This window comes from Silurus aristotelis (genome assembly GCF_946808225.1).
Source record: "Silurus aristotelis genome assembly, chromosome: 4".
Taxonomy (NCBI): Eukaryota; Metazoa; Chordata; class Actinopteri; order Siluriformes; family Siluridae; genus Silurus; species Silurus aristotelis.
In genome coordinates this window covers 26,682,935-26,698,666 of record NC_139577.1, presented here as the reverse complement: position 1 = coordinate 26,698,666, position 15,732 = coordinate 26,682,935, and the positions used below count along the sequence as shown (strand labels likewise).

At 33.9% G+C, this 15,732-nt stretch overlaps 1 protein-coding gene across 2 annotated transcripts; it reads right to left on the bottom strand.

Moving 5' to 3' along the window:
* Positions 1-733: 733 nt before the first annotated feature.
* Positions 734-8,741, bottom strand: LOC310724560 (uncharacterized protein). 2 transcript variants are annotated; one of them, XM_083538780.1, is made up of 9 exons: positions 8,686-8,741; positions 6,374-6,421; positions 5,842-6,135; positions 5,180-5,464; positions 3,875-4,101; positions 3,023-3,133; positions 2,669-2,761; positions 2,441-2,539; positions 734-1,538 (listed from the first exon to the last, which is right to left on the bottom strand). In XM_083538780.1, exons 2-9 carry the CDS (start codon positions 6,414-6,416, stop codon positions 1,428-1,430), a joined length of 1,263 nt encoding a protein of 420 aa, XP_083394906.1. In that variant the 5' UTR covers positions 6,417-6,421; positions 8,686-8,741; the 3' UTR covers positions 734-1,427. The 2 variants fall into 2 exon arrangements, with proteins under 2 accessions (XP_083394906.1, XP_083394905.1); XM_083538779.1 differs by lacking the exon at positions 8,686-8,741 and adding an exon at positions 8,112-8,390.
* Between the last annotated feature and the right edge of the window lie 6,991 nt (positions 8,742-15,732).

Genomic DNA, 15,732 nt, shown 5'->3' with positions numbered 1-15,732 from the left:
CTGAAGGCCACTGTCAAAGAAAACTGACTCCATACCACCTCAACAGTGTCACAGACTGATCACCTTCAAACCTCAGAATTAAGGCAGTATTTAAAGCAAAAGGATCCCCTACCAAGTATTGAGTGCATATACAGTAAATGAACATAGTTTCCAGAAGGCCAAAAATTCACTTAAAAATCTATTTCTTTTTATTGGTCTATTAAAGTATTCAATTTTTTTAAACAGTTAATTTATGTGTTTTTGTTAAATGTGTTTTTGTTAAAAATCATCACAATCAATAGAACTAAAGACTTAAACTTCAGTCAGTGTGCATTGAATTTTTTGAATACACGAGTTTCACAATTTGAGTTGAATTACTGAAATAAATTAACTTTTCCAAGACATTCTAATTAATTGAGATGCACCTGTATAATATGCAAATATTATATATTAGGACATCTGGAAACCTTAACTTGAACATCAGTTTCTTTATTTTAAAGTAATTAAGTATTTTAAATACTGTTTTGTATTTTAACTGCTGACTACAGACACCTAACTAATCACTTTATTTAGAAGTCTAAACTTTTTTAGGTAAGGGCAACTTTATATTTAGTCCAGTTTTAAATGGAATTCGTAGAGCAATAAGACATGATTGACTCATATTAACTGAATTCATTTAGTATCTGCATTTATCTAAAAGAAACACAAAGGATTATATATACAGCAAAACAAATAAAAACACAAACATTCCGAATTATGACTGTAGATTTTATAGACAATGGCATGCAGAAGTATAAGTTCTCAAGGAATTAGATTATACAATATGTGATTTAAAAAAAAGACAATAATAACCACTTTGAGGAAAAGAGGAAGTTTTTGCAAAATTAGGTCAAAGAAAGAGTTCAAAATGGCAGCAAAGCTACTGAAAGAACTACTGTTTCCAAAATGTGTCCGATTAGAAATGCATTAGAAATGTATATTAGCCCTGTTGTTTGTAAACATGTTGGTCAAAAGTATGTGAACACCAACAATGTGCCTATACATGCATAATAAATAACATGGATAGAACTTCAACCAACTGGTATAGAACAGTCTATACAAAATGAGGCAGTTTGTTATTCCCTTTTTTATCGCAGTAAATGGCCTAGAATAATTTTTTACATTTCATTTCTTTATAGCATTTCCTACTTTTATAAGAATGACCACAATTTTTGGCCATTTACACAGTTAAATATACAGTAGTTACATGTATTACTATGTAACATGAGTAAAATACACATTAGTTATTAGCATATATTCAGCTATAAATCCACACCAGACTCACCTTCTTTCATAACAGGAACTAGTATGGATATAGTATGGATCAGTTACACTCTAGTGATTTTTTTCTCTGTTTTGATTACATTAGCAGGCATGTGAAATTGTAAAGAGGTATTCAATTGAGGTATTCACAGGAAGTTCAAGCTTGAGTCCTTTCCCATGTTGACATTGAATTGAACACCAGAGTCAGAGGAGTTAGGGACATTAGCACCAGAATATGGGCCTGAAGGCTGTGACACCTTGATGGGGAGAAAAATAATATTAAAGTGATGTAGAAAATAGAATCAGGTAGATAGTCAGAATGATGAGGAATAAATACAGCTGAAATGTATATATCTTTTATACCTTCTGTATGACCTCATAAACAATTTCAAATATCTGTTATTACACCTTTAATATCATAAATAAATATAAAGAAAATGCAATTTGCACTTTCAACCAATTTTAATACAGGTATATAGCAACAACAAAAAAGAGAGACAAAAGGTATCTGGACACCTGACTCATATGTGACTCATATTCCCCCAAATTGATAAAAATAAGGCACATAATTAAAAAAAAATTAGTATGCTGTACCATTACCATTTTCATTCTCAGGTACTACAGTGTCCAAAGTTGTTCCATTATAACAATCTATCTGTGCAAATAGCAAGGTTCATGGCTTGATGTAAAGGTTGAAGTTGGATGACCTCAACCCCACTGAACTCAATTAGCCCAGTAGTTTTTATCATTTAATCATTTAATCATTTTGTCAAGATGGAACATGCCCCTTTGAGTGAAGGGAAATCCTTATTCTATAGCATACAAACACATTGTGTGACAACTTATTTGTTGCAACATATTTCAGATAAAGTTCACACAGAGGTGTGATGTTCGGGTATCCATAACCTTTTTTAAAACTGTAAGGTAAAGCGGTCATTCTTGGGTGGGGGACTGACTACTTTGTATATTAACTAAACTTTAGGAGAAATTTACCCTCCATTTAAAATATATCATAATTAGACTGGAGCTGGAGAAACGTGCATTTATTTAAATACCCTTAGTACAAAATAGGGACTTCTATTCTATCTAGTTATATTATATCAAGTTATATTAGAGTAATATTTAAAAAAAAAAGTTAATTAAGCAATGTAGAAAGTACCAAAGGCTGTGGAGGTATGAGTAGTGGAGTTGTGGGATTTATTTCCCCATTAACAGGCTCAGGGCCAGCAGGAGCATTGTACATCACTGGAGCAATACCCTGAAAATACAGACAAAGGCACAACAGAGGATTGATTAATTATGTAGATATTTGCATTTAAATAGTAAGCTCTCTTGTACAAAAGGAAACTTTAAAATAAAAATGTAAGTGAATGAAACAGAATCGTACAGCTGGAGCAGGTGGGTTGTAAGGAGGACCATTCCACTGAGGAGGCTGAGCTGGAGGAAAGCCAGATGCAGGAGGGTATACAGGGTTACTGGCCTAAAACAGCAACAGTAAATTATTACACAAGAAATTCAAAGCTTTAAATTTGATTATTTTTTATGGAAGTAATCGTGAGAGATGATCAGTGACAAAAATCACAATTCACAAATATGTGAGCTAGCAAATACATGTGCAGCTTAATGAATGATTAAAATATGATTACCAAAGTTTGTAACACTATTGTAACAATATTGTATATATGATTGTGTGTCTGTGTGTGTGTGTGTGTGCGTGTGCGTGTGTGTGTGTGTGTCTTACAGGGTTAGGTGGCATAGCATATCCACTGTAGGGTGGTTGATTAGGAAATGTAGGATTAGGTGGAGGATAAACAACATTTCCACCTATAGCAGGATAACCAGGAGTATAGGCCTGTAAACAGTATGAGAGATAATGTAAGACTACAAGCATCAGCATTGGTCAATAGATTCAGCTATTTCTTTGCCTGCCATTAGTGGAATGCCATTAGTGCCATTAGTGCCAATGTGCTCAGTAATGTCTATAATAAATATTTTTCTATAATAAAAGTAAAAGTTATAGTTATATAACTTTATTATATGAATTAAATTCTGAAATTATTAATACAAAAATGTATAAAACGGAATGAAAATTGCAGTCAGAAACCACATGCATATGCATAAATATGCTAAACTATTTGCAAAAAACATCAATCATAGCCCTACCAGCATCATATAAATTAATTATTTTGTTGCCTTTTTGCTGCTGGTTTTGAAAATGCAAAGAACCCTAATGTGAGCAATGTGAACTAATGTAAGTTGCATCATTATTGGACTGTACCATTACAGTTATGTAGTTCTTACTAATTATTATTATTAGACTGTTTCAACATGTAGTTCTTTCTCTATGTACCTATCTCCCCCAATTCCAAACAGCATGTGGGGGGAAAAAAACGATTCTATGTTACATTGCAATATAGAAAATGTTTTCCCACATGTGGTTTGGGATTGGGGGATGTAGGTACATAGAGAAAGAACTACATGTTTAAAAGCCATAAATGTACAAATGATCCAAACAGTATTTCCTAGAATGTCTCAATTAACCACTATACAAGCTAACGTGCACTCTGTGATATGTTGTGTTCTGCTGTATTACTGATGAAGGGTCTGCAGGAGCTACAATGTTGGGGTATGCTGGTGGAGGTCCAGGTGGATTAATCTGGTTGTCGAAGTTTACAGTGGTGGTTGGGGTGTTTACGGTGGTAGTGGGCTGGTTATTCTTTTTGCAGATTTTCTTTCTGCAGCAACAGAAAATACAAGGTGGTATACCAAGCAACATCAGCAGACCCATAAAAGGACCTGCACTCACTCCCTCATGATGATCTAGGAAGGCAGAAAGAGAAGAGAGACGGAGAAATCACTGGCCATTCTAAACATTTTACAAAGTCTAACCAGTGTCTAACCAGTGGTGGACAGCAACCAAATAAATGTATTCTTTAGTGTACCTAAGTAGCTTTTTTAATATATCTGTATCTGAAGTATTTAATTTTACGTTAACTTCACTACATTTCAAAGTCAGATATCTTACTTTTTACTCAACTACATTTTGCGAAATCATTTCTTTTCATTTATGAGCGGATAAAAAAATTAACTGGTTAAGTAGGCAGTAAAGCACCAATCAGGGTAGAGTGCGCACCCTGTATTGAACTTTTTTTGATTGCTTCTTGTTCGTACAATAGATTGGTGTGCTAGGAGTAACATTGGAGTCTTTTCACATAAACTGAGTTGATTAAGGATTGATACAAAAATAATAATAGGAACATTACAGCCCTAATAAATCGTACTTTGGATACTTATGTATATTTGAAGGCACATTTTTGTACTTTTATTTAAGTGAAAGTTTAAAGGGAACACTTAATTTTACTGGAGTCATATTTTACCTACTGTATCTCTACATTTACTCAAGTGTGTAATTCATCCACCACTGTGTCAAACCCACACCCCAGTAAGTGTGAACTATATGTGTACAGGATGGTGTTGTAACCAACAATGATGTGTATTATGAGATTTTATTCTGAGTACAGCAAGTGAATGTGAATAGTATGAAGGAAACAGCTCAAATGAAATCAATCAGGTCTACCATGAAGCCGAAAATGAGGATTGAAAAACACTAAAATGGCTAACAAAAGATAATCTATCCAGCTTAATTTGGTTTATCCAAAGCCCTGGCATATGTATGTACTTATGAAAGATTATACACTACTTTAAAATGTTTGACGCCACCTGTTAATTGAAGTGTTTTCTTCAAATGTACTGTTTTCTACTGTTCAATTTGCTGATAAAATCTACTAAATCCAAATCAATGAACATTGCCTTCTCTATACGATAAAGGCAAATGTTCTAATTCATTACAACATGCACAATTTTAGCCTTATAGAAAAAGATTTCAGTAGAAACTCACCAATCAAGACCATAGTGACGATCTTGAGTTTGCGATTTAGATTGTCACGGAGTATGTACGTCCCCTCATCCGAAACATTGACATTTCGCAACTCGAAGCTACTGCTTGTCAACTGAATTCTTCGATTGTAGTCATCATTCAAGGTGCCCACAAGTGCGCCATGCGACACCAATGTGAGGTTGTAATCTCTGTTCGAAAATTGTAGAGTGGCATCATTCTTCGAAAGGCCTCCCAGGGAAATTTTTAAGGTTTCACCGGCCACACGGTGCTCAATACCTATGTTTGCTTTTAGACCAAATGAGAAATTTGTTTTAATTGGAGAAAATACAAAGGAAAAGATTTGAAAGAAAGAAAACTGCCATGCATCTCATAGAGATGATTTGTAATGTATAATGTGAGATTGTGGACAGTGTCAAAATGTCCTAAATTTAATGGGATTGCTGTGAGCCTTTTTGCAGTAAATATAAGAAATAGTAAATGCCGGTCGGCAATATCAAAGCATTTCAATTCAACCATTGTTTAAATCCAAAATTCTATAAATCATGGAATGATAGAGGCATTAGATTTTTTTTTTACACTTGCTACCTTGATAAACTACCTTGACCTTTTCCATCATGACACAAAATGTATTTACCCATAATTGAAAGTCTAAGGTCACTTACGAACAACTTTCAATAAATGGGTGGAAATCTTTTTGTTCCAGAAATTATACAGAGTGTAGATTCCCTGATCATCATACATGACAGAAGAAATTGAAAATCTTCTGTCACTGTCTCTTCCGGTTACTATTCCTCTTTTGGTTACGGACATTCTGGCCCAAAGAACACCCTTGTGTGATTCATCTGCAGAGATAAACTCCAACTTCTCAGCCTCCGTTGGAAGCCTGATACTAAATTGCTGGCCATGCATCAACTCCAAATTTCTGGTATCAGTCGTTGAAATACCGGCACATGAGTCTGAGGAGAAACAGAGAGAGGAGGGAAAAGGTTTGTAAAATTTACAGAATTACTCCTACCACACACACATATATATTATAATATTAATCTTTTTGCAGTTACTGTTACCTTAATGCCAAAAAAATAATTTGTAAAACAAATCAGAGAATGTGATACTATTGTAATTGAATGATGCACTTCTGGATCATTCCTGGGAATACATGAGAATGTGTAAGAAAGTGAATAAATATTTTCTTACACATCATTTGTACAGCTAAGAGCAGGATCCAAAAGCCGTGCATTTTTTCTGTGAATGAAAGAGTGAGACATTAATGTTAAGGTTGATAAGAAAAATGCAGGAAACTGCAGTCATGTCGAGGCTTGATTATCATCATTATCATCACGAGCACTTGACAGGTTGAGAAATTAGCTCGCTCGCAAAATAGTGAGGATTCAATTAAAAGAGTGCGAACAACACTACACTAAACACTACAAAACTAAATCTAAAAGCAGCAAATAATAGCATCAGTAAACGATTACATTTGTACAAATACGCAGATTTTTTTCCATTATTTCATATCAAGCCTGTTTGCTTGCTGCATGTTTTCAATGTTTGTATATTTAATTTGTGCATATATTATTTAATTATTATACAAAATTAAATAAATTATATATTCTAGATGCGCATATCTTCACAACTGAACAAAATGTCTCTTTTATTTTATTATAATTATTTTAACAATGTTGTATTATCTTTTATATTATTATTTTAAGCATTATTGTCAACTTGCCATCTGCACTTATCATTAAAAAACAATACAAATGTTGACAAACAGAGACTTTCACCTTGCATACTCAAATGCTGTATTTTTTTTACAGAAGGAAACAACCCAGCATGAGTGAATTTGTTCGAAGGAGAAATCAGCCACTAAAAGCTTTTAAAATGATTAAATTAATGATAGCTAAAGTCAATATGTGGCTTTTGCATTTTTTAAAGTACACTTTTATACATAAATACTTTGAAGTGGGGTTTTAAATTGTAATAATAAGCACAACATAAAAATAATTTAGATTTTTAACTGATTGTTTGAAAAAAATAATCGTCCGATTAATCAATTATATAAATAATTGTTAGTTGCAGCCCTAGTTACATACATATCTATAAAAATTATGACTATTTGTATTCATTTTTTTATTAGAAAAAATATATGATAAAAAAAAAAACCCGACAAAGAACTATAATATGCATGCATTATTCATTCAGTCTTTAATTTTGTTTTGTATCAAATTTGATGAGTTATTTTAGGTCGCTCTATTTGTTGCCTGTAATCGGTTTCCTTGCTTCTGAACACAGTCTGATCATCTGATCATCCTGTTCTGTGTTCCCTGTTTATTAATGTGGGATTGAAATATCAGTGAGTACAACGTTCCTACTCCTAACTTTTAAAGAAGGTGATTTGTCAAAAGTAATAAATGTGTCAGAAGAACACACAGTCTTGGATTTGAGGTGGTTCCCATGCTAGAGGTGCTTCTGAGAGGTGCTTCCATGGAACTAGCTGGCTTTATTTCTGCTGAATAATCTTTCTCCATTGACAACTCAACCTTGAATCCTGAACATAGGTTTTTTTTTTATTTTTTTATTTTTTTTTTACTTTACTCACTTTTGGTGTTAAATTACCATAATATGATCACAAGATCTGATTTTTTTGTTTGTTTGATTTGTTTTTTACAATGCAATAAGTATTGCATTTGTAAGACACAGAATGGAGAAAAGAGTTTCCAGAGTAAAACTAGGCAGTAAAACAAGATTTTTTTACAGCATGCAAATCGTGGGTTAAAAGGCGCAACCTCAGAAACAGCGCCTAGAAACGGAAAAAACAAAAGATAGCTATCACATGGCACAGAGAGCTGAGTAAAGATCTTAACCAACCTTGCCACAGACTGGTGGTCTGCTGAAACTGAGACTGCAGTGTAAAATCATTCATTGGAGTTTATACTCACCTATGGTATGGTTTTTTTTTTCTGGAGAAGAGGCAGGAAACGATGCGGGTTATTTCCCTTGATGTATTTGGATTGCCTGGGAAACCGACTTATGTTATTTCTCGCAAAAAATCAACTAATTATCTAAAATAATTACTATATATTTGTAAACAGTCAAAAATACAGGCGGACACGAAGATCGCATATATCATTTTGAACCAAATAGAAAAAACAGCATGCCAACATTTACGGGACAATCAGAAAACATGGCGATTGGCTGAATGATATAGGTGGGGTCTCTGGGACCGCCTACTCTAGAAATAGTTGTTTTTCAGACACTTTAATGTCTGCATTTAAGTTTCTTTTTTTAATGGTTGAATGTAAAAAAAAAAAAATAAATAAAATAGCAAGACGACTATTTGCAGTGCATCTGTGGCTTATTTTTATATATAAGCATCAAACATCAGCCTCAGTTTGCATCAGTCTACAGCATCTGGGTGTAATATTATCTCTCACGCAAAGGCCGGGGCCACGCCCCTTCACACGCACGTCTCGTCCAGAAAATGGCGTCAAAGCCTTTCCGGTACTCACGTGACTCGATCAATTCAAGGATTCAGCTATGAGGCGCTTTGAGAGAAGTCAAAAGCACGTCTAGAGTATTGTGTTTCATTTCTTCCTGAGCAGAAACTGACTAAATCCCTAGCCAGTCAAGTCAAGTCAAGTCAAGTAGGCTTTTATTGTCATTCCAACCTTTCCCCCAAGACCGAGTTGCTACATAAGACAACATGAATTAACAAAAAAGAAAAACGGGACACAGAACTACACAAAACGAACTACCTAGTCTTCGGACGCTACACAAAGTACATGTGTGCGAAATTTAGTGCAAAATGACAAAATAAGACAGAAAAACAGTGAACGCTGTGACACTGTACCACCGACCAGTACTGTACAGGAGGTTTTTGTTTGTTAAATTGGATTTGTCCATATAAAAAAATACTGTACATGTAAACACTGAATTCAGACCGATTCTCCCAGGCCCCTATACACATACATATACCATACACTACACCGCTTTAAACAGGATACTGGCAGGTAGCACTCAATGTACATTTCGACTCATATTAACTATATCTACATAGATACTAGCTCACTTGAGAATATGTTTGAAACATATGTTGAAACATGTTCACACTTCTAATTCTTCAGAACACTACAGTCAGGGAAAGTTGCTCGGTGGTGGGTGTTTTTCTTGTTTTAACATGTTGCCCATAATCTCTGTAACTGTGCATGTACAATAGATATAATGAATGCATGTTCATACTCCAGGCTCCATAGTGTGTTATTCCACTTATGCAACACCTAGTTGCATTGTTAACAATGTTTAATAAACAACATTTTGTTTGTTTCAATAGTTTAACGTTTTATAGCTAGATAATATTGTTGTGTTATATGTATTATTATTTCTCCTAGTTTGGTACTAAAAAGGTTTTGGGACTTATATGTATATTTGTATACTTTATTTAAAGTTAAGCATATTCTTAATATGCTAAACCTTAATACATTCAAAGAATAGAAACATCCATAACATTATTTAATACAGTTGAAATTGAAACTAGAAAATAATTTAGCTTACTGTATATTATCCTGTCAAATTATTATTAATTTCAATTAATTATTTCCTCCAGTGAACCCAGATGAAAAAATTCTACTTCTGTAGCCCATCCACTTTTAATGTGTTGTGCATTCTGAGATGCTTTTCACCTCACCATAATTGTAAATACTTTAAGTTTCTATAGACTATAGGTTCCTAGATGTTCTGGAATGAACTGGGAACTAAAGGATTGCCAGGGTCCTGCAGACATTACAACATTGTAACATTGTAACAACATTACAAATCAAAACTGGCTAAAGTAGAATAAAAGTAAAATAATGGTGTTGTCTGTCCAGTCCGGTCTGCAGTTAAGGTACAGCCAAAGGTACTTTACAATATACAGATATCTCTTCTTCCTCCCAGATATGCAATTTCTTTAACACACTGGAAACCCACCAACTTTACTTATCAAACCAATGTTGAGCTACAAGATGTTTTTACTGCACCACAAAACAAAGTCATTGACTGGTCATTTGTAATATGAAAGCTCCCCAAAATTAAGTTATAGTTATTGAAGTTGTTAAAGAACATCGAAGCTGGTGTTTTGGGACAGTTCCCCGTCATTCCCCAGTACTTTCTAACACAAAACAAGTGGTTTAGTACCTATTTTGAAGGCTATTTCCATCCAATTTTATTCTCTAAGCATAGCAAGGAAAGCCCCTAAAAACAACACAGTTTATTAGGGGTGTTTAAAGTAGGGATTCTTCTTTTGAATGAATGAATGAGTTTATTTGTACTATAACCAGGATATAGCAAAAAAATGCTAATTTCCACCTGCAGTCCCTAGACAGATGTTACATTTGCAAAAGGTCATGAAATACATGCAGTATCATACATGGAAACATTATTTCACTCACATCAGTGAAATCACTAAAAACACCCTCCACTTCATAATTTGACAGAAGTTATACAAGAAAAACCTTACTTTACTCACATCATAAAAACAGTCTCCACTTCCTGAATCTAGCACTCACTCACTCACAGTCTACATTGTTCATATCACAGTCATTTAGTGCTTACAAGTTTTCTTTGCTAATAGCCACTGTCTGGTCAGGCGTGTAAATGTGCTATAGTTTGTACATAAAATAATATCATTTGGAAGAGTGCTCCAAAGGCTTGCGGCTTTATAAAAGAACGAATGTTGACCACAAGTGGTTCTGCATCTTGGAACGCTGCACTCTCCTCTGACTGTCGACCGTGTGGCTCTATTAAGTCTATCTGAATTTAGTGTGACAAATTTTCTCAATGGGGAGCAGCGATATTATGGATAATTTTAAATAAAGCAGAAATTTGGTTGTGTTTAATGAGGTTCTCAAAACTCAAAATATTATATTCACTCAGTACATTACAATGATGGTACTGACGAGGCTTTTTATCATGAATTTTTATTGCCCTTTTATGTAAGGTTTCTAGTAATTTTAACGATGTTTTACACGCCTGAGACCAACTAGACATGCAATACAGTAGATGCGGAACAATCATAGCATTATAATAAATATTCGAGGCTTAATGTGCTTAAAGTTAATAAATTTCTAATATGTTTATAATTCATCAAATTAAATTTCAATTTATTTTAAGTTTTTTGATATGACTTTTAAAACCTAGATTCGAATCAATAATTAGACCTAAATGTTTTGTTTCCTTTACATTTTTTATATTTTGGCCATTTACTTGAATATTTTGAATTAGATGTAACTTACATTTATTTGAGAAAAACATTGAGACCGTTTTATCAAAAAGACGTCTGCAACCATTCTACAACTTTTTGCATTCCTTTTGATAATTTGTCAGCAACCTCCAGCTCGTTTTCCCCATAAGTGAAGATCACAGTATCATCAGCATACATGATTATGTCAACGTCCAAACACACTCTAGGGAGATCATTTATATAGATGCTAAAAAGCAAGGGTCCCAAAATAGACCCCTGCAGCACTCCCATCGAGGTGGCTCTAAACGCAGATTTGAGGTTATTTACTTGTACACACTGATGTCGGTCACTCAAATAAGATCTTATCCAGTTTTGGGTGTGCTCAGAGAGACTATATTGATTTAATTTACTATAGAGTATCTGGTGATTAACAGTATCAAAAGCTTTATGCAGATCAAGGAAGACCGCTCCCGCCACTCTTCCCTGATCCACATATGCCCTGATAGTTTCCAAGAGGTAGAAACATGCAAAGTCTGTAGAGTATTTATGCCTGAAGCCAAATTCCATTGGATTTAAGCGATTAAGAGCTTGTGATTCAAAGTGGATGGTAAAGTCGCCGTCTTTTCGAGTACTTTTGACACAGCTGGGAGAATACTTATTGGACGGTAATTGTTCATGTCTTGTTTATTTCCAGACTTAAATATATGGGTTACAATCGCAGATTTTAGAGCTGCTGGAAAAATACCCTCACTAATCGATTGATTGATCATTGTTGTCAACAGATCAGAAAGGATGTCCTTATATTGTTTCAGAAAAGAAGTATCAAGTCCATAAATATATTTTGCTTTGCTGCTATTTAGCACCGTGATTTGTCATTGATTATGAAAGGGGGATGAACAATTTGAAAATTCTGAACTGAATTTTGGACACTGTTAAAAAAATTTTCTTTAAAATTTGTTGCTATTGCAAAAGAGTCCTCAATAATTTTTCCATTAATATTGAGACAAATATTCTCACATTTTGACTTTTCATTTCCAATCAATTTATCAATATTATTCCATATTATTCTACTATTGCCTTGTGCATTTCTAATGATTTGAAGAAAAAAACTGGCTTTGGCCTTTCTAAGCTCGGCTGTAACTTTTTTTCTTAGATTTGTAAAAGAAAATCGATCCGTTGTTAGTCCTGATTTTAGAAATGTTTTCAGCGCCACATCTCGTTTTTTTATCATATCCCAAATAACTTTATTGAACCATGGCAAATTTCGTTTTGTATGTCGCTTTCTCTGCTTATTTTTTGTATATTTGTTTAAGATGTCATTTACAGCTAGCATAAGATCATGACAGCCCTGTTCACAAGATTTTTGTCTGCCCACTTTATTTGTTTTAAATCTTTTTCAACAAGTAAATCTTTCTTTGGAATTTGCATTTTACTGTTCATTGAGTTTTCGTTTTTAAACCTCGTTTTTATCAGTTTTCTAGCTACTAGGGTTAAATTGTAATCGGACATACCTGTAACTAGATTATAAGTTTTAATTATTCTTTCAGGTTTATTTGTCAGTATTAAATCTATTAATGTTTGAGAAGTTCTTGTTATACGAGTTGGTTTCCTTAGTAGTTGTGTCATTTGAAACGATTTGGTTATTTCTTTAAGTTTGTTATTACATGATTTCTCAAGACAATTTAAGTTAAAGTCACCTAAAAGAATGACTTCTTTTCCATCACATTGTTTAAGAAAATTACCAAGAGAAATAAAAAAATCACTAGTAGCTTTAGGAGGTCGATAAATTGCTAATGCACAGAAAGACATTTCAGGTGATACAGTAAAAGTAGTCCCCACACACTCCAAGTTACAATCACTGATGCCCAGTTGTTTACTTTGGATGTGATCTTTTACGTAAATCAGCACACTGCCGTCTTTACCCTTGTTTCTATCGTGTCTGTACAAGGTATATCCCGAGACTTTCAGTATAGAAGAAGGAATAGTGGGATTTAACCAAGTTTCCGTTAAACAGAGATAATCAATATTTGAGTCCGTTAACAAATATTGGATCTGTTCAATCTTTGGGATAATGCTGCGGATGTTTAAATGTCCTCCGAAAATGCCCTTCTGCTTTGTTTTCGGGTTCCAAAGTATGCTCGCATGATTCGCAGTCTGAAACAGTCTCATTTGCTGCTGTTTAAGTACGGCGGCAGTATTTGCAATTGCTGCAGGCTTAGCGTAGATCACTGATGTTAATATTTTCTCAGGAATGAACTTAGGGGCAGAGTTTGTCAGGTGGTTACCTTGTTTTCCCACGCTGGAGCCAGAGTTTTCACAAACATAATACAGCTATTTAAATATTAGACCCGTTATTAAAATGTGTGCAATAATATTATTAAAATAATATAAAGGAACTTAAGATCATAATTTTTGGATGCCACTTTTCTTTTACTTACGGTGTTAAAGCACAATATTAACATGCAGCTCTTTTGTTTTATTATAACAGCTGTGTGAAATAAAATCCATTTGTTTTATGTATACTACATGGTTAAACACCTAAAATTACATCTGCTTTTTAAATATGATTTCTTTGGTTGTGGATATAACAGTAGCTTTTTAAGAGTTTGGAAATGTTGCAGTCGTTATGCTTGGCATGTGAGCTTTTACTGGTCATGTACTGTGGGCTTTTGTGGAGCTGATCTGTTTTTTTTTTTGCTTTAAGAAGTCGTCACCTCACAATATTAGCAGTTGCAGTTGACTGGGGCAGCTCAAGCAGACATTTAATGAAAATTGTTGAATAGGTGATATCCTATGTCAGTGGCATGTTGAAATGCGCGGCATTACAACCCTCCTGCACGTGTTTGTGCATGGAAATTGCTTCGCTGGTTGTTTGATTTTATCCACCGGTTTGCAATGGGCATGACTTAGATAGCAAAACTGATTCCAAATAAAAATAGTATATTTGCATCTGTAATGTATGTTTTGTGAACTGCAAGTTAAGGAAAGGAGTGAATTTATGTTTTATGTTTTATGATTGTTGTTTAGGTTGTAAATCTATAAACTATTATACATCACTGGAGCAAAACTCTAGAGGTAGAACTAAGGAACAACTCTTAATCTCAGCAGCAGGAACTGCAGAACAAAAGAACACAATGCAGTACAATGCAAAGTAACATAAATGTATCAATGGTTGAGGGAGAAAAATGTATCTGTAACCAGTTGGTTATAGGAAATAACTCCCAAAAGGGCTGAGCTGGGAAAAAACAGGATGCAGTAGGTTCTGAAATATTCTTGGTGTAGATCTATCTTAAAGGCCTAAAAAGACAATCCAATATCTGCATAGTGCATGTGTTTGCTACAGCTCACATTTATATTTTTATATGTTGAGTTGTTTATATTGATATTTGTTGTAAATAAAAATGGTGTGTTCCCAGATTGAAAGAGATCTCTGCATGAAGTATGTGTCTAAGCAGCCCATTAAATTTACCAGTGTCTTCTCTGCTTCCTGCTTTTAGCATTAGACTGGGATAATAATAAAAAAAAAAAAAAAAAAAAAAAAAAAAAAAAAAAAAAAAGCACTGTTTTAGGCTTACTTGTGTACCAACTTAGCATGGCAATGTTGTCTTCTGTAAAACTGAACCTTGCGGTTGTTGCTGTTGCATAGCTGGCACAAAAACATGCAGAGCATTTGGAGTTTAAAATATAGCTGGATTGTAAAAATAACTACAGTGTGTGATTGGATCATAAAAAAATACGTTTCACTTCATAGACAATTTTTTATAATAGTTTCAAGGCACTGCTTTACTGCAAACTGTCTGTTAATAAAACCTCTTTGAATGTACTGTGTTGTACACACTCCACTGTCAATCACTGGCCAAACCTATTATAGAGTCTTCCCAGGAGAGAGAGAGCTAAATAAATGATGTATCTTATGTAGCCTATAGAAGCTCACACTGGACTTCTGTGATATTGATTTGTCACTGGTATTTTGCCACAAATGCAAAAAAGAATGAAAAATGCATTTTGAATTGGTTGTCTATTTTGTTTATATGAATGACATGTTTATAATGTTTAACATAAGGTAAAAAAAAATAAAATAAATAATAATAATAATAATGTAGTTATAAGCATTATAAAAATCTAACATTATGATAAATAAATAAGTAATACTTAACCTAAATCTGTTTATAATAAGATCTCACACAAACTCCAAAATGCATACACTCACCTCACCCTCAAGGCTCATAATTTCTTATTCCGGAAGCGCAACCTGATACCATTCATCCCTGTTGTATAAACACAATGACACTGCTGAATTGATACAATATACAAAACAAACACTACAAATATACTATAC